The 21,377-nt window shown below is 55.1% G+C and overlaps 1 protein-coding gene across 7 annotated transcripts in view; it reads right to left on the reverse strand.

The window, feature by feature from the left end:
• RNF144A (ring finger protein 144A) overlaps positions 1 to 21,377 on the reverse strand; it is a 116,862-nt gene that overhangs the window by 42,820 nt on the left and 52,665 nt on the right. For 2 of the 7 annotated variants that reach the window (XM_029938344.1, XM_029938346.1), the window contains exon 2: positions 932 to 1,077. The exons of 1 other annotated variant lie outside the window; for it this stretch is intronic. In XM_029938344.1, the coding sequence (XP_029794204.1) occupies positions 932 to 1,066 (135 nt within the window). In that variant the 5' untranslated portion in view covers positions 1,067 to 1,077. Of the gene's footprint in view, positions 1 to 931; positions 1,078 to 4,595; positions 4,646 to 8,087; positions 8,196 to 21,377 lie in introns of those variants that run through there. 4 more of the 7 variants (XM_029938345.1, XM_029938347.1, XM_029938350.1 and 1 more) reach the window with 4 other exon arrangements.

Genomic DNA, 21,377 nt, shown 5'->3' on the forward strand with positions numbered 1-21,377 from the left:
GTGAAATTCAGAAGCAACTTTTTTGGTTTTTTACGGTTGCAAGTTCTTTTTCTCTTTTCTGGTTTTTTTTTTTTTTTTTGATTCCTTGAATGGGAAGAACAATCAAGTAGAATTCAATTAAGATGATATGAAAATAAACCCTCCATCCCCATTTGTCCTTTCTGAAGGGTAAGACGCTGGGTCTGAGGCAGGCCTGATGGGAAGAGGGGTCCCTATAATCCCCAGCAGGTCATTTACACCCAAATGATGCTGGATAACAGTGAAATGTGACTTCAACATCTCTTTACACTGGTGAGAGCCGACACGAAGATGGGAATATTCCAACTTTGCACACTCACTAGGTCAGCACTCCTGCAAACTCCAGCACGTAAGTGTGCAATTCAACTTAAACGGAGGTACAGAGCCTGGGGGGCTCAGTCAGATGAGCGCCTGACTCTTGATTTCCGCTCAGGCCACGATCTTGCAGGTGGGGCGTTTGAGCCCCATGTCGGGCTCTGAGCTGGCAGTGTGGACCCAGCGTGGAATCCTCCCTCGCCCTCTCTCTCTGCCCCTCCTCCACGCCTGCTTGCTGGCTCTCTTTCTCTCTCAAAATAAATAAATTAACTTAAAAAAAAACTAGAAATAATGACACAAGGTACGGTAAAGCTTTTCCCTTCCGGAAAGGTGCACACGTGCCCTGAGCAGGGGACCTACGCTGCATTACTCGCTTCTAGAATTCAGTTTAACGGGGAACTTTTGGATCCCGAGCACCTGTGACGGCCATCTACCCAGGTGCCCGACTGATTTAAAGAAGGAGTCTTTCGGCCACCGCGTGAGAGACTGGGTCACTGGCAAAACGGGGGGGTCACAGGATTGCCTGGTGCCGCCAAACCCCGACGCGAGGCCTCCTCCCGAAATTCCCCAAACAGCGGCTCCCCGCGGAGGGACCGACCAGAGTGCAGAAGACGCACTGGCACTGGGCGATGGTGGTCATCTGCTCCACCGGGTACTCCCCGAGGCACAGCTTGCACGACACCAGCGGGTCCAGCGCCAGGTCCCACGTCGGCCGGAAGCGCGCCGTGGTCATGGCCGAGCAGTCTGAAACGAGAGAAGCGCAGCGCGTCAGCCCCCAGCGGGGCCAGGGCAGGAGTCGCTCTCCGGGGCCCCGGGAAGCGGCCCAGGGGCTGTGGGCCGGCCCCGGGCTTCAGACCCACTCACCGGGGTCCTGGGAGTTTCAGCCAGGGGTCCCTGAGGCGGGTCTGCGGGTGACCCCCCCGCCCACGCTGAGGGTCACCATCGTGCCTACCTTCAAAATGGCAAACGACCCCCCCCTCCACCTGCCCTCCATCCTTCTGAAGGGCACTGAGTACGACACCCCCAACGGAGCCCCTCTTCTGTGAGCAAGCCTGGAGAAGAAGCTTCTCTTACAATAGTCTGATTGGACGGGCCTGTTCTGGGCTTTTGGTCACAGAACTTCCCAGGAAAGCGGTGAGGGCGCCTGGGAGGCGGGGTCGGTCAAGTGCCCGACTTTGACTCAGGTCAGGATCTCACGGTGTGTGAGTTCAAGCCCCATGTCGGGCTCTGTGCTGACAGCTCAGAGCCTGGAGCTGCTTCAGATTCTGTCTCCCTCTCCCTCTCTCTCTCTGCCCCTTCTCTACTCTCTCGCTCTCTCAAAAATAAACACTGAAAAAATAAAAACTAAATTAAAAAAGGAAGGCAGTGAGCACAGCCCCTCCCTCTCAGTCTTCAGCGCTCTCGAAATAGAATCCACCTTTCCAGGCCGCCTTCCAGCCACACCACCCACGTTACCTGACTGCCCCCCAAACACCCCAACACCACTGCCTCCTCAAGCTCTGCCAGATTTTCTAAAACGTAAGCTTCCGGGAGGCAAAGGCCTTTGGCAGACTTGTCCACTGAGACGGGTCAAGTGTGCCCAACGGTGCCTGGTGTGAACCAGATGCTCTGCACACACACGTGAAAGCCACCTCCGCGTCCCCATCCCCTGGGGACCCTCTCTGGTCACTTCCTAACCCACAGTCTGCTTCCTGATCTCGTGTTTTTCTCTCTGTATTCATCAAACGGATTCCCCCAGCACCCGATCTCAGCCCCACGCCATCGGGCACCAGCAGTAGGTAAGCGTGCCCAGTGCTCCCCAAATCCGAACCGAGGAAGATTCAGGCACAGTCCCCAGCCATGTGGACTCTGAGGGACAGCTCTCACTGTCCAGCTCTAGGGTCCAACCTGATGCAGACACCCCGGCATCCTTCTCTGCCCAACCTCTCCTTTGAATTGAGGGACTAAATGATGTAGCCAGCAAGACACCCGCCTTCCCAGCAGGTCAGCGAGGCCATGAAGGGAGGATTTGTCTTGTCCAGCCTCCACTTAGAGCAGAGGGACGGATACATGATGACAGAGACCTGACACACGTAGGAACAACACCAGCAGTCAAAACACCCCACCCAATGAAGGGAATGTACACAAAATGATTCTGGCATCTTGGAAAGACTTAGAGATGGAGGAGACACAACTCCCTGTCTTGGGGAGTCTTCAGATTCGATTCCGGAATGCCCTTTGCCAAAGAGAAAGCTAACTGATGACCGAAGGCACTGGATGGTGTATGTGTGAAATCGGTGCTCAAGGTGCTTGGTAAAGATGAGGCTAAGTCTGGGTAGAAGACGTATCATCAGACTAGAAGAGCTTCATGGGGAAGATGAAGCTGGAGAATGGAAGGGAGGCTACATTTCACACTGGGAACGGGGAGTGGCCATCAATTCGGGAGGGAAGATCCTGACCCGTGTCACCAGGTGGACAGAGTGGGGCAGGACCACAGCAGAAGCAAAAGGCAAGTCCGTGCTCTGAATGCGAACTGGGCGCCCAGGAAGGGTAGGACGCGGTTTCGGGCCACCGTCAGCCACAGTGTGCCTCTGTGTGTGACGGACCAGAGAAGCCCCCTCTCCCGGGGGGGCTGTGAGGTCGAGAGACTCCATGCACAGGACCCGGCGCATGTAGGAAATGGTCAGTAAGGACCCCTCTCATCTCCCTCTGCAACGTCTCCTTCAGCCATCCTTCCATCAACGTGCAAGGCAGACCCTGAGGATGCCACTCAGCTCTCGACCAGGCGTCAGACCGGCCCTGTCCTTGTGCCAGTTACTCCTGGGGCAAGGAGTTGTCATGGCCACCTCCTACAATGACCTTATATCCCTTTCTCTAGTTTCATCAGTCACGGAGCGAGGGAGAAGGTAACTGCAGAGGGAACGTAAGTGATGTAAAAATAACAGATGCGCAGGGGAGACCCTGACCTTCAAGAGCCCACGCAAAGGAGGGCAGTTGCTGGAGGCCGGCAGGAATCGGCACAGAAAGGAAGAGGGGACTTGAGCGGTCAGGACAGGAAAGCGAGAGCGCCCGGGACCCCTCCCCAAAAAGCTAATCCCTGGGAGCAACGGAGTCTAAAGTAAGTGCATCTTCTATTGTTTGAAAAGAACTCCTTCGAATGTGGCTGGTCTTCCAAATAATTTGAACAAGCCTCACAATCTGACCTACAGCCAATGGGCCACACTTAGGTGACTTGGGGTCAGCCAGCTACCTGGGGGTACACAGACCCCCACCCCGTGAGAGACGTGCGAAGTTCCTCCGGCGCTCCCGGCTGCCCCAGAACAAAGGACAGGACAGAAAACAAATGGTTAAACTGATAGCGTCTCATCAGCTCACAAATATTTTAGTGTAATTACAGAAAAAGGGCCATCTTATCAACAGCCTGAAGTCAGGAACTCTTTACTGTCTCCATGCCAATGCTTTGCTAGAGGGAAAACCCACCTTTGCTTGACCACAGCTGGGCCTCCAGGACCCTGGGAGTCCTCTTTAGCAGATGGAAATCCCTTTAAGAAATGCCCTCCTGACTTGGCCCCCCGACTCCACAGTATATATCCGGCCACTCCTCACGACCCTGGCGCAGCTCCTTCTGCCCAGGGGCCCTGCTCCTGGACTTTAACAAAATCACCTTTCTTGCACCAAACACATCTTCAGGAGTTCTTTCCCGGCCATCAGCTCCGAACCCCCCTCCCCAACGAAGCCTCCTCATTATTATTATTTTAAATGTCCACAAGCACTTTCTGAATCCTGGGCTCATGCATGAGCCAAGATTTTGTTTTTCTTTATATTCCTCTACATCTTCTTTTGGTTTTTTTTTCCTCAATGATTCTTTCAAGTAACATTGCTTCAAGCTCACTGTACAGAGTGACGACTATATTTAACTATGAAAGTCCGCTAGCCCTAAAAGGGATCACAGGTCTGTCCCAGAAGCAGCGCCGGTGTGGGCAGAGCCTGCGGGCTGACATGTCCCTCCCAGGGAGCTGGGGGAAGGTGGCCGTGGGCTCTGCTGAAAGGCCCAGGCTCAGGTCTGGAGGGCTCTGTGGCCGTGGTCTGAAAGTAAAGAGGTTCCCTGTTGAAAGGGAGAAGACCTGGGTGCAGTGACTTGGGTCACTGACTTTGGAGAGACTACATAACTTCTAGGAAACTGTAGTTTCACTCCTTAGAACTGCACACCACAGCCTCCCACATACACCTGCTGTGAGGGGTGAGAAGAAATATATTTAGGACTCCTGGGACATTGTACCTACCTGGGAAATAGAAGTCACCATCCTCTGTCAGGTTGAAGGCCCTGGGTATTAACCCAGAGGGATTAAAGGGACAGACAAGGTGCTGAGCAGAGAAACTCTGTGATCAACTCGGTCTTTCCGGAAGTGCTGGCGATGGTGGTAATCTTCACAAGGAGCAAACCAAAGCCGAACCCCCTGCTTTCCTATCCTCTGTCCGTGTGGACCCTGATCGGACGGCACCCTGAATGCGCCGCAAAACGGCTGACGTCTGACCCTTCATCACAGAGTCCTTGCAGCCCCCACCCCAAGCCCTAGGCAGACCACGTGCCCCGTGAACACAGGCTGCCCCATACACACATACCACCCGCACCCAGCACCACGGCCCCTGCTGGCCTGGCCACTCCCAGCCTCTCCCCACTCTTCCCGGCTTCTGGGCTGGGCCATACTTCCTGTTTACGGCCTCTCCGAAGACGTGATCCTTAGCACCCACTGCAGCCTCGACCTCTCCCTTCGTCTCCTCCTGGATCATGATCTCCACTCGGCTTGTAGACGCCGTGGCTTCCCATGCCCTGTGCATGTCAGCCGTGGCCCCTCGCGTCCCTCCCCGGGCGCTATTCTCGAAGCGGGTCAGATTCCGTTCTCCCGGCCGCCGGTCAGTCAGTATTCCTTCCCCTCTAGATTAGATACTCTCTGAGGTGCCCAAACCAGGATTCAGATGAGGAAAACAGGACATATTTTATAACAACAATGATGACAACAACAAAAGATATTGTTTAAGCCCAACACGGGCCTTCCCGACGCACAGGATGGGCTGAATATGATCTTACAAACACTGAACAGCTGCAGACTTGTATAGGAATTTGCTAAGAGAATCACAATGCACAGTAAGAGAGAAGAACAGCCTTTGTTTTCTAACGTGAAGGTCAAGCCCTAGGAAGCCAACTATTTTAAGACCATCTCATCAATTACCAGCATTACTCCATGTAAGGAATCCAGAATGTTTATGAGGCAAGTCACTTGTTAAGTGCCGCGGGGGTCATGCAGAGCCGGCACTGTGGCGAAGGAGGTGTGGACACAGGAGGAGAACGGGCTGGAAGAGAAGGCAGGCACACAAGGACACAAGCAAGCCCTGGTGGCCGACCACAGACGTCCACGCTTGGGGCTGCACTTCTGTGGGTCCCCATGCTCCCAGCCTTCACCCCTTCCGCAAGAGCAGGGTAGACGGGTAGCCAACTGCCAGCCAGTCACTGCCCACCTCCCCTCTGCCAAAGACCTCCGACAAGCTCCCGCTGGCCTAAGCTGCTACCCCCCCTTTCCTGCCACCCAGCACCCCTTCCTGACCAGTCGTCTGCACCCTCCAGCCCCACATGCCCACCATCAGCCGCCAGCGTCTTGAGGTCCCCCTTGTCCTCCGAACCCCTCGGCCGCTGCCCTTTCTCTGAGACCCTGCTGCACATGGTTGCTGGCTGTGAACACGTGCTCCCCAGAACACCAGCATCGGCCCTGCCGGAGTGCCTGCTAGTAACCCAGGCCTATGACCTCAGGAACTCCATGGGAGGGTGGGGGTCAGGGACAGACAGCATTGTGCATCTCCATGAGCCTCTCGGAGGACTCTCCCCCACAGTGAAGGCTGAGAGCCAATGGTCTGCGCCATTCTGCCCCTGGCACCCCCACCCAGGGCACTGGTTCCAAAGCCCACGCGGGCGTGAGCCTGACAGATACTTCGCCCCTCCAAACACCGGGACTGAGCACCGTGTCTGCCAGGCCCTGGGGGAGGCTCTGTGTATTGATTTTCATTTATTCTTTTTTAGGCCTCTCTCTTGGAGGAGTGTGGCTCTCCCCGCCTGCCGTATGTGTTAGCTTCTCTCTCCAACTTGATAATATATTATTCAAGGCTGAGTGTTATTTTCCATCTTTCTCAACAGCGCTGGTCAGAGGCACACACTCCCATGCACGCATACACATATGTGTGCAGACACGTATGTACATAGAGACCCACCCTGTTTGTTTAAGGAGCGTCAGGCATTACGTTCATCACCTCACTGCAGCATTTCATTTCTCTGCACTTTAACAGTCTGCCCTGATTCCAACTTTACAAACGAGGAAACCAAGGCACAGAGATGGCGTGACCTGCTGTCCATGTTGCACACACACAACCACTGACTCACAGTCTGCAAGGTGCTAAGGCACAGCCATCTGGCCGCCCAGCTGGACCCCCTTCGTGTCTCCTTCTGGATCACAGGAGAATGGGGCCTCCTGGGGCCAGCACGATACAAGAGAAAGGAATTTCAGCCTCTGAGCTTCCTGGGGGCTCCCACTTGGGCAGCGGTGGTGGAACGCCTCAGCCTCAGCCTCCGCCTGTGGGGCGTCGGTGGCAGCAGAAACACGAGAACGGCGGTCACGTAGAAAGTTGACCGTAGAGACGCTGACTCATCCAAGTGCACAGTATCGCGATCCTTTAGGAAAATGCCCGGCTAGGACCTCCTCCACAGGAGACGGTGACGGCGACCCAATGGTAAAAATTTACCATTTCCAGCGCCGGCGCTGCCTAATTTCAAAACTTGCCTTCACAAGGAAACCTGCACGTGGCTGTGCATTAGAAGCTCTATTCGCAAATGCCAAAACTTGGAATCAACCAAGGTGTCCTTCAGCGGGTGAACGAAATACACCGACTTATTGAAATAGGTACATCCAGATGACAAACTACTTACTATTCAGGGCTAAAAAGAAGGGAGCTATTAAGCCACAAAAAGACACAGAGGAACCGTAAATGCATATTCCTAAGGGGAAGAAGCCAATCTGAAAAGGCTACATGCTGTGTGATTCAAACCACATGACATTCTGGAAAAAGTAAAATTGTGGAGACAGTAGAAAGATCGGTGATTGCCAAAGGGGGAGAGGGGATAAACAGGCTGAACAGGCAAAGCCACAGGGACGTTTTTAGAATAGTTTTGCTTATTCAGAACGATATTGCAATGGCAAACACGCCTCATTCTACATTTGTCAAAACCCACAGAACGGGTAATGGCAAGAGGGAGTCCTAAGGCAAATGCTCTGAACTGTGTTCCCGCTCCCACAATCACAGGGAGGAGCCCTGACCCTCCAAGCGACCACCTGCCGTTAGGAGGTGATGGAGGTTACGTGAGGTCATGAAGAGCAGGCTTTCTGGGGGGCTCAGTCGGCTCAGCATCTGACTCTTAGTTTCGGCTCAGGTAGTGATTCCACGGTTTTGTGAGATCAAGCCCCACGTGGGGATCTGTGCTGACCGTCTGGAATCTCCTTGGGATTCTCTCTCTCCCTCTCTCTCTCTTCCCTCCCCCTGCTCACACTCTCTCTCAAAATAAAGAAACTTAAAATCTTTAAAAAAAAAAGAGTGGGGCTTCCATCCAGTAGGACGGTGTCCTCCTAAGAGAGGACAGTGTGGGCCCCTCCCTCTCCCTCCCCTGCCCCTCCTCCACCTACGAGGACCCAGGGAGAAGGCGGCCGTCTGCAGGCCGGAAGGGGGACCCTCACCAGGCCTGGGCATGCTGGCATGTGACCTCAGCTTCCCACCTCCGGACCCGTGAGAAAGAAAGTCCTGTTGTTCAAGCCGCCCAGTCCGGGTACTCTGTTCTGGCCGCTGGGCGGGCGCAGTAAGCCATGAACTCTGGGTGATTATGATGTGTGACTGCAGGCCCGTCCATGTAACAGACACCCGCCTGGAGCAGCGTGAAGGAGGCCCGGCTGCCTGGGGGCAGGGCACCTGTGGGAACTCTGCCCTTGGGCCTCCATTTTGCTATGAACAAAAACTCTAAGAAACAAAGTTGCTTTTTTTTCAAGGCTGCATACCATACGGTTCTAATTATATGACATTCTGGAATTGGCAAACCACAGAATCTGTAGACAGATCAGCAGTTATAGGGGAGAGGCAGGGAGGGAAGGGGGAGGAGGGCTGAATCAGGGAGGCGCAGCGGGTGTTTAGGGCGTGGAAAGTGTTCCGTAGAACACTGTCACGATAGATGCACTTATCACAAGCCGTAAAACACGACTTCACAGCACGGAGCGTGAACCCGGGTGTGCGCACATTTTTCCAACAACGCGTTAGGAACCGGGCGTCCTGGCGCGGAATGCCGGCTGTGAAGTGAGCCTCTAACTGCGTTACAAGTCACTGCAGGGCTGCGGGGTCCTGACCTGAGTGAGTCCGGAGACCAGAAGAACCCACGAGACCGCAGCACACAGGCCGGGCGCCCCGGACCCAGCAGACGCAGTGGTCTCCGCAGGAGCGTGGCCAACAATCCTGAACCTGGGGCCCGTCCGTGCGCTGGAATAAACAGGTGAGCGGAGGGCGGAAGGTGGGAATCTGGGGTCATGCAGTCACAGCAGAAGGTCCCCGACAAGCCAGGGGAGGGGGCTGGAGGGACCACAAGGTCCTGGTTAGAGCTGGAGACAGCGGTGCGAACTCACCATCAGCCCAATACAGGCGCAGCTGCACACAGGGCGCAGCCTACAGACACGTGCATCCACACAGACGTCGCGCACACAGGCCAGGGTGCCCGGCCCCTCACCTAGCAGGAGTGCCCAGATCTGCTGAGGCCGCTGCGACCACAGAAAGGAGGGCTCAAGGGCGGCGTGCGGAGCCTGCACAGGGAATGTTCCAGAGGACCCTGGAACAGCCTGAGGTGCCACAAGGCAGCGCTCACGATAAACAGCCATGCAGCTGGGGGCGGGGGGGGGGTCACGGCAACACAGGAGCCAAAGCAGCGGGCCCCGATGGCCGAAGCTGAGCGACACTGCAACCAAACACATAGAATGTGTCCATGAGCTCACACGGATCTACGTAAGCGGTGGAATCAGGAAGTGAATGGGGGAGACCAGACACACCGGCCCAGGAGTTGGGGCACGGCTCCGATGTGACGTGTGGCTGCACAGGGCAGGGGGGTCCAAGGCGACAGTGTGGATGCAAAGGAAAGAGTGCGAGCGCCCACAGAACCCGGCATGGGCCTCGGCCAGGCGATCAAGGCCCGCGTCGGCCGTGGGAGTCTCGGCCATCACACCCTGATGTGACGGGGCAGGAACAGCTCTTGTGTCTGCGGTTTTCTCCCCACAACCCACACCCCAGCCTCCCCGCCACCGGGAGACAGCACACAAGGCCCAGTTGGGAGGCATCTACAAAATACCGACTGGTCTTCCCCCAACTGTCAAGGTCACCGAAACCAAGGTGAGTCTGAGAAAGTGTCGCAGCCAAGAGATGCCTAAGGAGGCGTGAGCACGGAAAGCTCCGGGTGTCTGGGACGGGACGCGGCTGGGGACGGAAATACGGCATCAGGTAAAAACCACGGAAATGTGGGGGCGCCTGAGTGGCTCAGTCGGTTGAGTCTGATTCTTGATCTCAGCGCTGGTCAGGATCTCGCGGTTTGTGAGTCTGAGCCCTGCGTCGGGCTCTGTGCTGGGAGCATGAAGCCTGCCTGGGATTCTCTCTCTTCCTCACTCTCTGCCCCTCTATCCCCCCACTCTCCCCACTCTCCCCCCCTCTATCTCAGAAATACATAAACATTTGGAAGAAACACAAGGAAACGCGAATGCGGTGTGAACGTCCATCACAAACGGATCAGAATTTGTCCCTGAGCCCTGGCAGCGCAGCGGGCTCCCATCGACGCCAGCCCCGAGGGCAGCTGGGCGCGGGCACAGGCGGGCTCCGGAACTTCCTCTCTCTCGGTCGCTTTTCTAAACCGAAATCCCAATCTGCTCACCTAAATCTAATCTAAATCCGCATGTCTAAACCGCGCTAAAACAAAAAGCTTATGAACAGAACAAGTTCACTTTTCCACTTAAGCCCAAGTAAGATACAGGAATGCAGATTCTGCTGGAATGTTGGGGCCCAGTAGGCAAAAACAACCCTCAAACAATATTTGGCCTCCTGGGCCGCACATGTGGCTTCTGTTCATCCTATGATTTTCTCATTGCTTTGTAAAGAGACATGTACTTTTAGGCTTTGAATCAACTTGGGTCAGTCAGTGGCCCCAGCCCTCCCATTGCTTTGCTTTCTAGCTCTTTGTTTGATGTAGGGAGTTAACAGAAACCTCTGCCATAAAATTTGCTTATTAATAAGCATCCTGCCCATGCATCACTGATGAAGGGCCTTAAGGAATGTAAATCTCTCCTCATAGAATTCTTCGGGCTCATCTTTCCCTGTAGCCAGACTATTCTTGGGGAATCCCTCCCTTGTAATGCCTTGATTGTTTCCTTTTATTTACTACTGTCCTGATAAAAATGACCTTTTCCGGAGCATGTCTTTACTTCAGAAATCTTGAACTATGTAACCATTAAAGAAATGATGTGATCACCCCTGGTACAGAAGGCCCTGGCCATCTTAATAAAGGGGGGCTTTACCAACCACCATCCGCGCTGTCTGTCTCGTCTGCCTTGTTCGTCTTGTCCGTCTCCTTTCTTAGAGATATTTTCGCCGACACCAACCCCCTACTCGGGACCTTTCCACTGTGGTGCGTGGGTTGGTCCCCAGCACTGGAAAGAAAACATTTCAAGCCACTGTTTTCCCCAAATAGACTTACCAAGCGTGACACTAAAAATCTGAGAGCTACTGTCCCAAGCCCCGTTGGACAGGCTTATTGTTTGTAACGATTAAGCTCCGCAGTTTCTAACATGCTGAGGAATGCCGTGACTCTGAGAGGTGCGTCAGCAGGCGGGGCCGGGCCACACCTCCCTCCCGCACCACCACACACCATCCAGGGTCCGCGCGGCTGCAGGGGCCCCAGGGGCGCACCCACGACCAAGGACAGAGAGGGGACGGCCGGAGAGCGGGCCCCGGCCTGTCTGATGAGCACCGGATCCTAACGGGTCCACTGGAGGAAAGTCCTAGCCGCACAGACTGCTTCGCTCCCTCGAGAACACGCACCTGCAGGGGTGAGGGAGAAGGGCCCCACCGCTGCAAGCTTCCTGACTGCACAGCATGCCTAGGCCAACCGGACTCTTAAGAAGCCCAGGTCCGTGACAGGAGCCTGGTCCCCCACATCACAGGCCACCCCGCCCCATGGGGTCCCCCAGAGTCTGTGCATCGGCCCTGCCGCCAGGAAATGGCAGGAGAATGCAGAGGCCACCGGGGAAACGCTTCCTGGAGTGGGCCCCCAGGGAACCCACGCCGACGAGACAGAAATCCTGCTGAAAACGCCCCTGGAGGAATGTCCGGCGTAGGACTACGTGTGACCTTGAGACCCGTCCGCCCGGGGCGGGGCCGATCTGCGGACCTGCTCCCCAAAGCTGCCTCTCAGGGGGCCGCGTGGCCCGGGCCAGGATCCGCACTCACTCACTCACGGCAGAGAGCTCACTCCCTCCCTCCTGAGGCGGAGCGAGCACCCCACAGTGACCTCACAAGGCTGTGGCGGCTTTCCCGTCACAGCCGGCGACCCGCAGACGGCCCCGGGCACGCCTGGCTCTCCGACCTCCTTCCAGGAATGAAGTGGCAGAGGAGACACAAAGGACCTACTGTTTCTACTGCAATTCGCCCACAAAAACATGACACTCTGGTGACCAGCAAGTGACGCTCTAGAAGTCAGACAGTCATTCCGTTCCAAGGCCGAAGGGGGTCTTTGGATTGTTTGTCCTCTTAGAGACGATTTCCTTACGCTGCAACGCTTAGGGATTTGCTAAGAGGCCACACCCGCCCCAACGCCACTGCCTTCCACCTGATAATGAACTACCCTTAATGTCTTACTGCCAGGGACACAATCATGATATCCTATTTTTTTTTTCCAGAAAAAGATACAGGAAAATGAGCGGCTGGATGAACTGCCATGCACAAGCCACCCCGGCTCCCTGCTCCGAACCACAGGACACGTGTGGGCCGCGGGAAGCTGGTTTCCGCCGAGGCGCATGGGTTGGTCCGGGCTGGTGGTGGGGTCCAGGCAGGAGGTTGGTTTCCGCCATGGCAGGCGGGTCGGTCCTGGCAGGAGGCGGGGCGCTCTGGGAGCACAGCTCCGGCCAGCTGGCGAGGGCTGCAGTGCAGGCACCAAGCGGGTCCCCACTGCCAACAAGCCTGGGGAATTCCTGGGTCTGGGGTCTGGGTCTGGGGTCCTGGGTCTCACAGGTTCAGAGCATGAGACAGAGCCTGCAGTGCGGCTGGAAACGGGCCTCGGGGAAGATTCAAGAAGGGGACGTCATCATCTTGTCTCTGCCGCTCCCGACCACACAGACCCTCGAGGCGCACGGATCCTCCTCCATGGACCGGTGGCCTTGCCCGCCCCATGGCTGACACAGCTGGCCTCCAGGACCCCCTGCCCCTCTGACCCACCCCTACAGGTATAACTCTGCCCCAGGACAGGCCTCCTGCTCCGGCTGCTGCCATAGCAACAGAAGGTCTTCCCGGAGGTGAGAAACGGGTCTTGAGTGAGAGCAGTGAAGACTAAACACGCTTCCAGGAGAAAACCCTGCTAGCACGGCCCCCGTGTCAGGGCACAGGACGCTCCCGCACTGAGGAGTCCCATTCTGCCCACTGGGGCACGTTCGCATCCGCAGTCCTGTTCTAGGAACCAGCTCTCCCCCCGGAGGTCCAGATCCACAGTACCCAATCCATGCACTGCAAGGGCTTGGTTGGCCAGGGCCGCCGGGTTCTAGGCTCGGGATCACGGGCATCAGACGTGCCACACAGCGGGCACTGACTGATAACCGAAACCTGTCTCTGGCTAATGCACCTGCCTTGGAAGAAGATCTCATCTCAAAAGGAAGAAGGTCAAATACAAGGTATACGACGACTAGGAATCTGTTCAGAAACTTTAGAGAGGTCGAGTGGAATCACCTTCTTATCAATCTGAGGCTGCGGTTTTAACTTATTTCATCTACTTCCACCGGAAAATTAAGTAAAATCTGTGGCTTCCAATCACGTGGAACACATTTCTTTTTTCATTTCTTTCTAAAATTTTTTTTAACGTTTTATTTATTTTTGAGAGACAGAGTGTGAACTGGGGCAGAGAAAGAGGGAGACACAGAATCCGAAGCAGGCTCCAGGCTCTGAGCTGTCGGCACAGAGCCCGATGCAGGGCTCAAACCCACGGACTGTGAGATCATGACCTGAGCCAAAGTCGGATGCTCAACTGACTGAACCACCCAGGCGCCCCCTGGAGCACATTTCTTACTGCATGAATATTCCGAGTTCAGGAATATTTGGGTTTGTCTTTGCTTTCTGTCCAGGAAGGTGAGAGGGCAGGGGGTCCCCGAAAACACAGGAGGAGGCAGGAGGGAGCATTCTGGGGGCAAGCGGAGCTGTGGGAGAGGGAGGTGGGAGGCGTGGGCGGGCTCCTGAGACGCACACAGAACTGACAGGAAGACACCCTTGGTGGGTTTCAAATCACCCAGAGGCATCACTGGCCCCACTCAGGTCCTGGTAGACACACATGCAGCCCAGGACCGAGGCACAACTGGGAAACATACACACACATGACCACCGGGGTCATTCCCGCCCAGCTCAGCAAACCAAGATCTGATTGCAGTTTCGGCCTCTCCCAGGAACGTGAGCTTTTACAAGTCCTTCTGAAATGTCCTGATCAGCCCGGGGAGGCCATCTGCAGGATCAAACCCTGCTGGTCTTTCCCCTGGAAAGAACACGACCTGGCCTGAAACAAGCGTTTCTTCTCTTCTGCCGGCAGCTCCCTGCCCACGGTCCTCCTACGAGCACCTTCCCCGGCGTGTGGCCGGCGGGGCCCCTCCCGGCTCGCTGGACGCCCAGCTGCCCGGCTCAGGAATCACCGCTCTTCACGTTTACTTGGCTGTCTTTGTTTTCTAACACGACGCACCTGCTGGCAATTTTCAAATATGGATTGATGTCATGGGGGGAGACAAAACTCGAGCTGCCAGGGTCACTCAGCTCACATCTGCTGTAACCGAGGGTGGAGACCAGCACCAGGTTGCCACCCAGAGGGGACCCTGCAGCGCCTGGTCCAAACGCTGTTCCAGGCACCGGGAATGTCAGCGCTGAGCAGAGGGGCAGACCAGGTAGCTTGCCCTCCGGGAGCTGGCACTCTGTAGGGGGGCGGCAGATATGCCCGCAAGGTCAGCATGTCACAGCATGACACAGCATGTCAGCCAGCACCACGCGGGGGACATTCAGCAGGAGGGGAGGGGTGTGGAGATCCTGCGCAGGGGTGCAGGGGGCTCCTGGTGCGGGCGGGTGAAGGGGTCCTGTCGCCTGCCGGGGAGTGACCGCATCAATGCAGGTCAGAGTCGGGGCCTGTCCTGGAAGGAGGACACCGTGACAAACAGGGCCGATGACAAGGGGTCACATTCCGGGCGGACTCTGGGACAGAGGCAGCGGGAAGGCGCGGGGCCAGGCGGGGCTCCCCGGCGCCTCGCAGGCAGGTCTGTGTGCGGCCAAGGCCAGGCCTTTTCCTTGGATGGCCTTCAAACTCGGAATATTTTTTCACATTCTTAAAGATTATAAAACAGTCAATTCACAAGTCGACAAAGAAATGGAAGGCAGCAAAACTCAAATGCCCACTATCTGGCTCTTTCCAGAAAAGTCTGCGGACCCTCCTTGTAGAGGTTGGCACCTCGGCCTCCGCACACAGGGCGGGCCCAGGATCCCGGAACAAGGCTCCCAAGGACTCTGGGAAGTCCTGCTAGAAACCCCCGCCGGGAGCACGAGAGGACTGGACCGGCCTCGTCTCAAAAGTGTCACTTGACGCGTGCACCTGCTCCGCACCACGTGACCGGGCGGGTGCTCAGGACCGAGGCATGCGGCCTGTAAAGGACAGTGTGCCCTCCTGCACCTGGGCACTCCGCCCCCTGAGACCCACAGGCCCCCAGGGTGTTTTCTAGAGAGAGGACTTAGGCCCGAGGGCGCCCCCCACACACCCTCAGCTCTGAGGATAATTACTTCTCTGGGGAACATGAACTGGGGGCCCCCAAAGGCTTCTGCTCTCAGGGGCACAGCCAGGAGGGCACACGGCCCCCCTCTCCCACAGACAAACGCCGCAGGCTCCCGACCCCTGGGAGTCCACACACATTCAGTCTCCTCGTCTCTGGATCTGGAAGCGGTAGCAGGTGACATCTGCTGACCACAGGCGTGGGAGGGACAGGCGGGTCCCCCTGGAGAACAGGACTGGCCCCCCTGACCCAGAAGACGCCGCAAATGTGACTGAGCTTTCCTGTGCCGTCTCCAAACGGGTCTCCGCCTCTGGGTATTGTGGGAGCTCACTTCTAACTGCTCGTGAACTGTAACCCCCTGTGCACGGACGTGGGCAGAACCCACGGCATCTAGGCCATGGGGCTTCTCAGTGTAACAACAGTCTGAGAACTGACTAAGCGACCCATTTTTTTGTAGGTTTATTTACTTTGAGAGAGAGAGCAGGACCACCAGGGGAGGGGAGAGACAGAGACAGAATCCCAAGCAGGCTCCACACTGTCAGCACAGAGCCAGATGTGGGGCTCAAACCCACAAACCCTGAGATCACAACCTGAGCCAAAATCAAGAGTCTGACACTTAACCAACTGAGCCACCCGGGCGCCCCATAAAGGGCCCCGTTTTCAGAATACAAGAGAGACAAGCCTGAAGAATCACATGTCCCACCAGCAGTTCGACCCCTGGGACAAAAATGTCATGAATCTTTGTTTTCCAAAGCACAGTGGCCTACAGCCCACTACGTCCCCCACTGGCCTTCTCTGACCACTCACATAAAAACACAGCACCCCCAAGACCCCAAGTATCCCTAACCGCTGCACCTCGAAATGCCTGCACCCTGACCACTTGCACCCACAACTACCTACACCTCTAACCCCAGGCATTCCCGACCATCCGCACCCCTGACCATCTGCACCCCATAACCACTGGCCTCCATCACTCCCTGTCCCTTTCCCCTCACGGGTACCCCACAATCACTCCCTGTCCCCTTCCCCTCTCGGGTACCTCACAGCCCTCCTCTGACACACACTATGTGCACATCGTGATTTATTTGCTTTCTTCCGCTCAAGAGAGTAAGCTCCACGAGGAGGGTCAGTATTACCATTTGACAGTTGAAAAATCCTACTCGAAGAAAATTCCTGCGATCCTCTATTCTGTTCTCTCCTCCTCTGCCTCGTGAACAGGGTAGAAAAAATACTCACCTCAATGGGTCGATGCCCATTTTGCTGCGCCGGAGAGAATCCCTTTACCCAACGGCCAGGGGGCCGTGCAAACAGATGGCAGGCTGCCTGCGCACAGACAGAACAGGGGAGGCCCAGTGCACCTATTTTCCGATCGAATCATGCCGGAAAGCATCTCGTGATACTCTTAGGGTAAGCTGCCGTGCGTTTTAGCATCTGTGCCCTACCTTCTATTTTGCAGTTCATCAGTCAACCCTACGGAGCCAGCAAGTCAGCTTAATTATCTTCCCTAACACATTAAGAAGCGAGGCTGAAGAAGATTATCGATTTGCCCCAAGTCCAGGGTAGCAAGGAGCAATTCCAGGATTCTAACCCGGGTCTCCACACTTCCAAAGCCCGTGCCCCCTGCCTGCGCCTGAGTCACAGGCGCAGCAGGTGCCAAACACTCACACCACCCCCACCCGGCCCCGGTCTGCCTGTCCACAGCCCACAAAGGGGCGAGTTGACAGCTCCTCCCGCTGCCCCTTCAGTAGAAAACAGAAGAGGCTTCCCCCTGAGGAGGCGCACCATGGACGTTTTTACCTTCTTGCACCCGAGAAGAGTATTTTCATCACAGAGAACCCTCCCGTTGTTAAAGTAGGCATCTGGCTTGCTGACGGTAATGATAAGACCACTTAGCTGGCTACAATGCAGAAATCAACCCAGCACTCACCTCCTCTCTCTTCCCGCAAGACCAATGCCAAAGACTTTATGTAAAAGCTAATATCCTAGGAGGGAGGCTGTCTCCTTAACTGGAGTCTCTGCACCTCCCTGGGAGAAAGGCTGGCCCTCGGAAAGCGCTCACACAGGACCGAGAGGAGGAGAAGGGGGCCGAGAGGAGGTCGGGAAGGGTCCGCCCACTGTGGCTCTGTCCCACAGTCAGAGACTACTCCCAACATGACTTGCATGTCCGGACCCTGGGCTCAGCCCCTCACCCACTATTCTAGAATTCACATTTACCCAAGGCCACTCCAATCTCCCCTCATCCTGGGCCTGGCGAAGGAGACCCCAAGTGCAGATGAGCTCACCAGACGGACAGATGGAGAGCCACCAAAGTCAGGATGGGGACAATCCATTATGGCGGTGCTGGGAACCCGACCACAGCCCCCCGCCCCCCCCCGCCCCCCGCTCCCCTGCCTCGTCCACCTCCACACTCCGTCCTTCACGGGAGGAAGCCAGGAGCTCTACTAGGTATGAAAGCAGAGCCCAAGACTTACTCAAAATCAGCTCTGACATGCTGCCGTGGGTCCACGGTGCAGGAGCCCAGCCGTAAGCTAAAGGCTATTCTAGAAGAGAAGCAAAGCCCAGACGACCGGCCGGGTGCTCCGAAGGCAGAACCAGCGCCCCGCGTCCTGAACATGAAGCTTTGTTCCAAGTCCACCCCTGAGGGATTCGAACATAATCAAATAAACTGATGCAACCTTTCCTGAAAGGGAAACCGAGACGCCAACTTCAAATTAATCCCAGGAAAACACCAGCGACAAGCTGGGCGCAGGCTTCCACGAGGAAGGTTTCCTGCTGGGAATTCCCATAATAACAGGCGTCTGCAAATCGTATTTACTTCCCGCCCAGGGCTAGAACCCGGGTTTCCCACCCCCCCCACACAGGGCGGGTGCTCAGTGCCCCTGTGCGCAGAGCCCTCAGCCGTGGAGAACCGAGGGGCAGCCTCAGAAGGACCAAGCTGTTGAAGCGATAATGGGTCTAAAGGGACCATGTTCTCCTACGACGTAAAACTCTCGGGCCGCTTGAGAATCATCAGTATAGAATTACGGCACCAAAACTAATACAGCTGACTCTGTCCAACCCCTGTGATTCACAAGGGATCACCGGCCTCGGACGCGGCAACCACCGTGGAGATTTCCTGGTGCTCCAGACGGATGCAGGTCCCAGTTCTGCAGGAGCTATGTGAGACGAGGTGCCCGCTCCCGGGCCGCTCCCCTCTTGCAAAGGTGCAGGGAGGTGCTGGGGTGCCTCTCCGGGCGCCCCGCCGGCCGTGTGTCTGCAGCAGCGCGACCTCAGCAGGTGCCCCACCTGCAGACGGCCAGGGGCCCCCCGGTGACAGACCTTACAGCAAACTCCTCACCCTCACCCCCCACACGCTTCCAACATCCTTCCGGGCTTTTCTCTCTGCCCAGCATGTATCTCCGTTTGTTCAACCTCCTTATCTCGTCGAGTCTGTCCCTGCTCCAGACGTGCTCTCTCTCCCGCGTCTCAAGAACTCCCAGGGCACCAGCATGGCGTAAGGCCATCTAGCAAAGCAGGTCCACATCATCTGACACTCCAAAACTCCTTCCCAAAGTAACCGTGTTAAAAGAAGTACCTCTTCTATGTATTATCTTAGAAGCTTCCTTCGTAACCGGGAGGGTTTTGCACCCGTGGAACAGCAGCTACCTGGGAGAATGTTCTGCATCTCACCTGCTCCCTGCGAACTGACCTGCTGAGCTCAGGCTCAATGACTCCCAGCCGTCAGGCATGATCCGCTCTACAGCCAAATAACAACTCTCACTTTGGCCCAATACATGTCTGTGACAACTGCCCCCCAAACCATGTCATCACCCATGCTCTGGGGTGATCTCCTGCAGAAAATGTGCCGGCTCCTCTTCCTGGGAGCCCGGGCATGGCTCCTGGCCACAGGTCTGCCTTCCAGCCGGCTCTGTGCCCTTGGAGCCTCTCAAGTGCTCTGCGCCCTGATTTACACATGTAGGAAATGATGGGGATGATTTTCCACCTGCAGAAATCAGCTGCACATTTTCTAAATGATAACAAGTCGGTTAGAGTCAAGAAGAAACCAATCAACATGACTAATGGCACTGCGCAATGACAGGCCTTGGCAAGACATCGGCAATATTCACCCATGACCTTAAAATGTTTAAATCCTTTGATCAAGAAGCGTCAATTCTAGGAATTCATCCACAGAATAAAAAAAAAAACAGGGGGCGCCTGCCTGGGTGACTCTGTTGGTTAAGTGTGCGATTTCGGCTCAGGTCATGATCTCGAGGTTCATGAGTTGGAGTCTGTCAGCTGTGCTGACAGCTCAGAGCGTGGAACCTGCTTCAGATTCCAGGTCTCTGTCTCTCTCTGCCCCTTCCCCACACGCACACTGTCTCTCTCTCTCTCAAAATAAACAAACATTAATTTTTTTAAATCAGGGGCATGAAAATGTTCATTACAGAATTTCCTGTAACGTTATAAAACCTGCGCATAAACGCATAAATTTTTTTAAAAGACTATCAACCCAGTAACAGTAGGAGGATGGAAAAGTGCGGGCCTCTGGTTTGAAGTTCAAAATGATACAGCACATGAAAGGAGTGTTTTGTCAAAATCTACAAACCTTTACCTACATTTACCCATTGACCCAGAAATCCCACTACTAAAGAGAATCACGGAAGTCCTGTTCCAAATACCAAAAGATTAAACACAATGCAAGTCAGACACCGGTTAAATAAACCGTGGAATGTCCACACTGTGGATACCAGGCCACCGCAGACAGATCAGAAGGCTGTCTATGCATTACAATGAAAGATGTGCAAATCACATTAAGTAAAAAGAGCAAAGAATCCAACGTACACATTATGGACCGAACACTGTGTAAACTGCATGCATACTTCCGTTTATTCTTATTTGTATAAAGAGACTGTGGACATATACTGTACATTCTAATTATTCTTTTATGTTTGTTAATTTTTGAGGGAGAGAGAGAGAGAAACTGAGTGTGAGCGGGGAAGGGGCAGAGAGACAGAGAGACACAGAATCTGAAGCAGGCTCCAGGCTCCGGGCTCCGAGCTGTCAGCACAGAGCCCAACACGGGGCTCAAACTCATGAGTCGTGAGATCGTGACCTGAGCCAAAGTCAGACGCTAGACTCACTGAGCCACCCAGGCTCCCGGATCCTAGATAAAATGGTCTCCTAACAGGATGAGGAAGGCTTGAACATGGAGAATAGAAGTAAACGGAACTTCCCAATACTTACAATTAAATTAATTTGCCAGTGAACACCATGGGTAGCTCTATTTTGAAATTACAAAGATTTTAATAAAATGAATGTAAACCTCATAATCATAGTAGTTTAGGATCTCTCTTTTGATCCTTCAATCAAGAGGGTAGTGTCTCTTCATGCTACATACCTGCTTGCCTACTTAAAGTTGGGAAATGTCTGTCGGCACATATAAATTGACAGAAAAGTTTCAAATGATATTTAATAGCATTCTTCTTCTCTGAGCTAGCTCCGAGTTCCAAAAATGTCAGCACATATCTGCCCTCCTACATGTCTCTTCCGAATTTAAAATCTGACATTTATTTCGGCGTCAAAAGGTTCAACATCCTCTGATCAGCTGCCTGTCAGCCTTGAGATTTCAGACAAGTGCCTGTCAGCTCAGGGAGAAAGGCTCCCACAATTCCAGGCTTTTGGGGAGCGTTTTTGTCGCTCATGCTTACGGAGATCTCCTCGGCCACCTACTCGCAGGACGGCTTTGGGAGGTGGGTGCCGGCGCCCTGCATCTGGTGGAGGAGCCCAGGTACAGGGGGACCCACTCTGGAGACAGGGTCCAGTCCCATTCTCCCGCCCCCCCCCGACCCCGCAGGGCTCTCCCGTCGGAAGGGACACTGGACTGTGGGAAGGCATGACACTCCTGGCCACGTGCAGAGCCACGCTTCAGTCACCTCCGTGTCTCTGGACTGTCTCATTCACGCACAACACTCC

This window comes from Suricata suricatta, chromosome 4 (genome assembly GCF_006229205.1).
Source record: "Suricata suricatta isolate VVHF042 chromosome 4, meerkat_22Aug2017_6uvM2_HiC, whole genome shotgun sequence".
Classification (NCBI taxonomy): Eukaryota; Metazoa; Chordata; class Mammalia; order Carnivora; family Herpestidae; genus Suricata; species Suricata suricatta.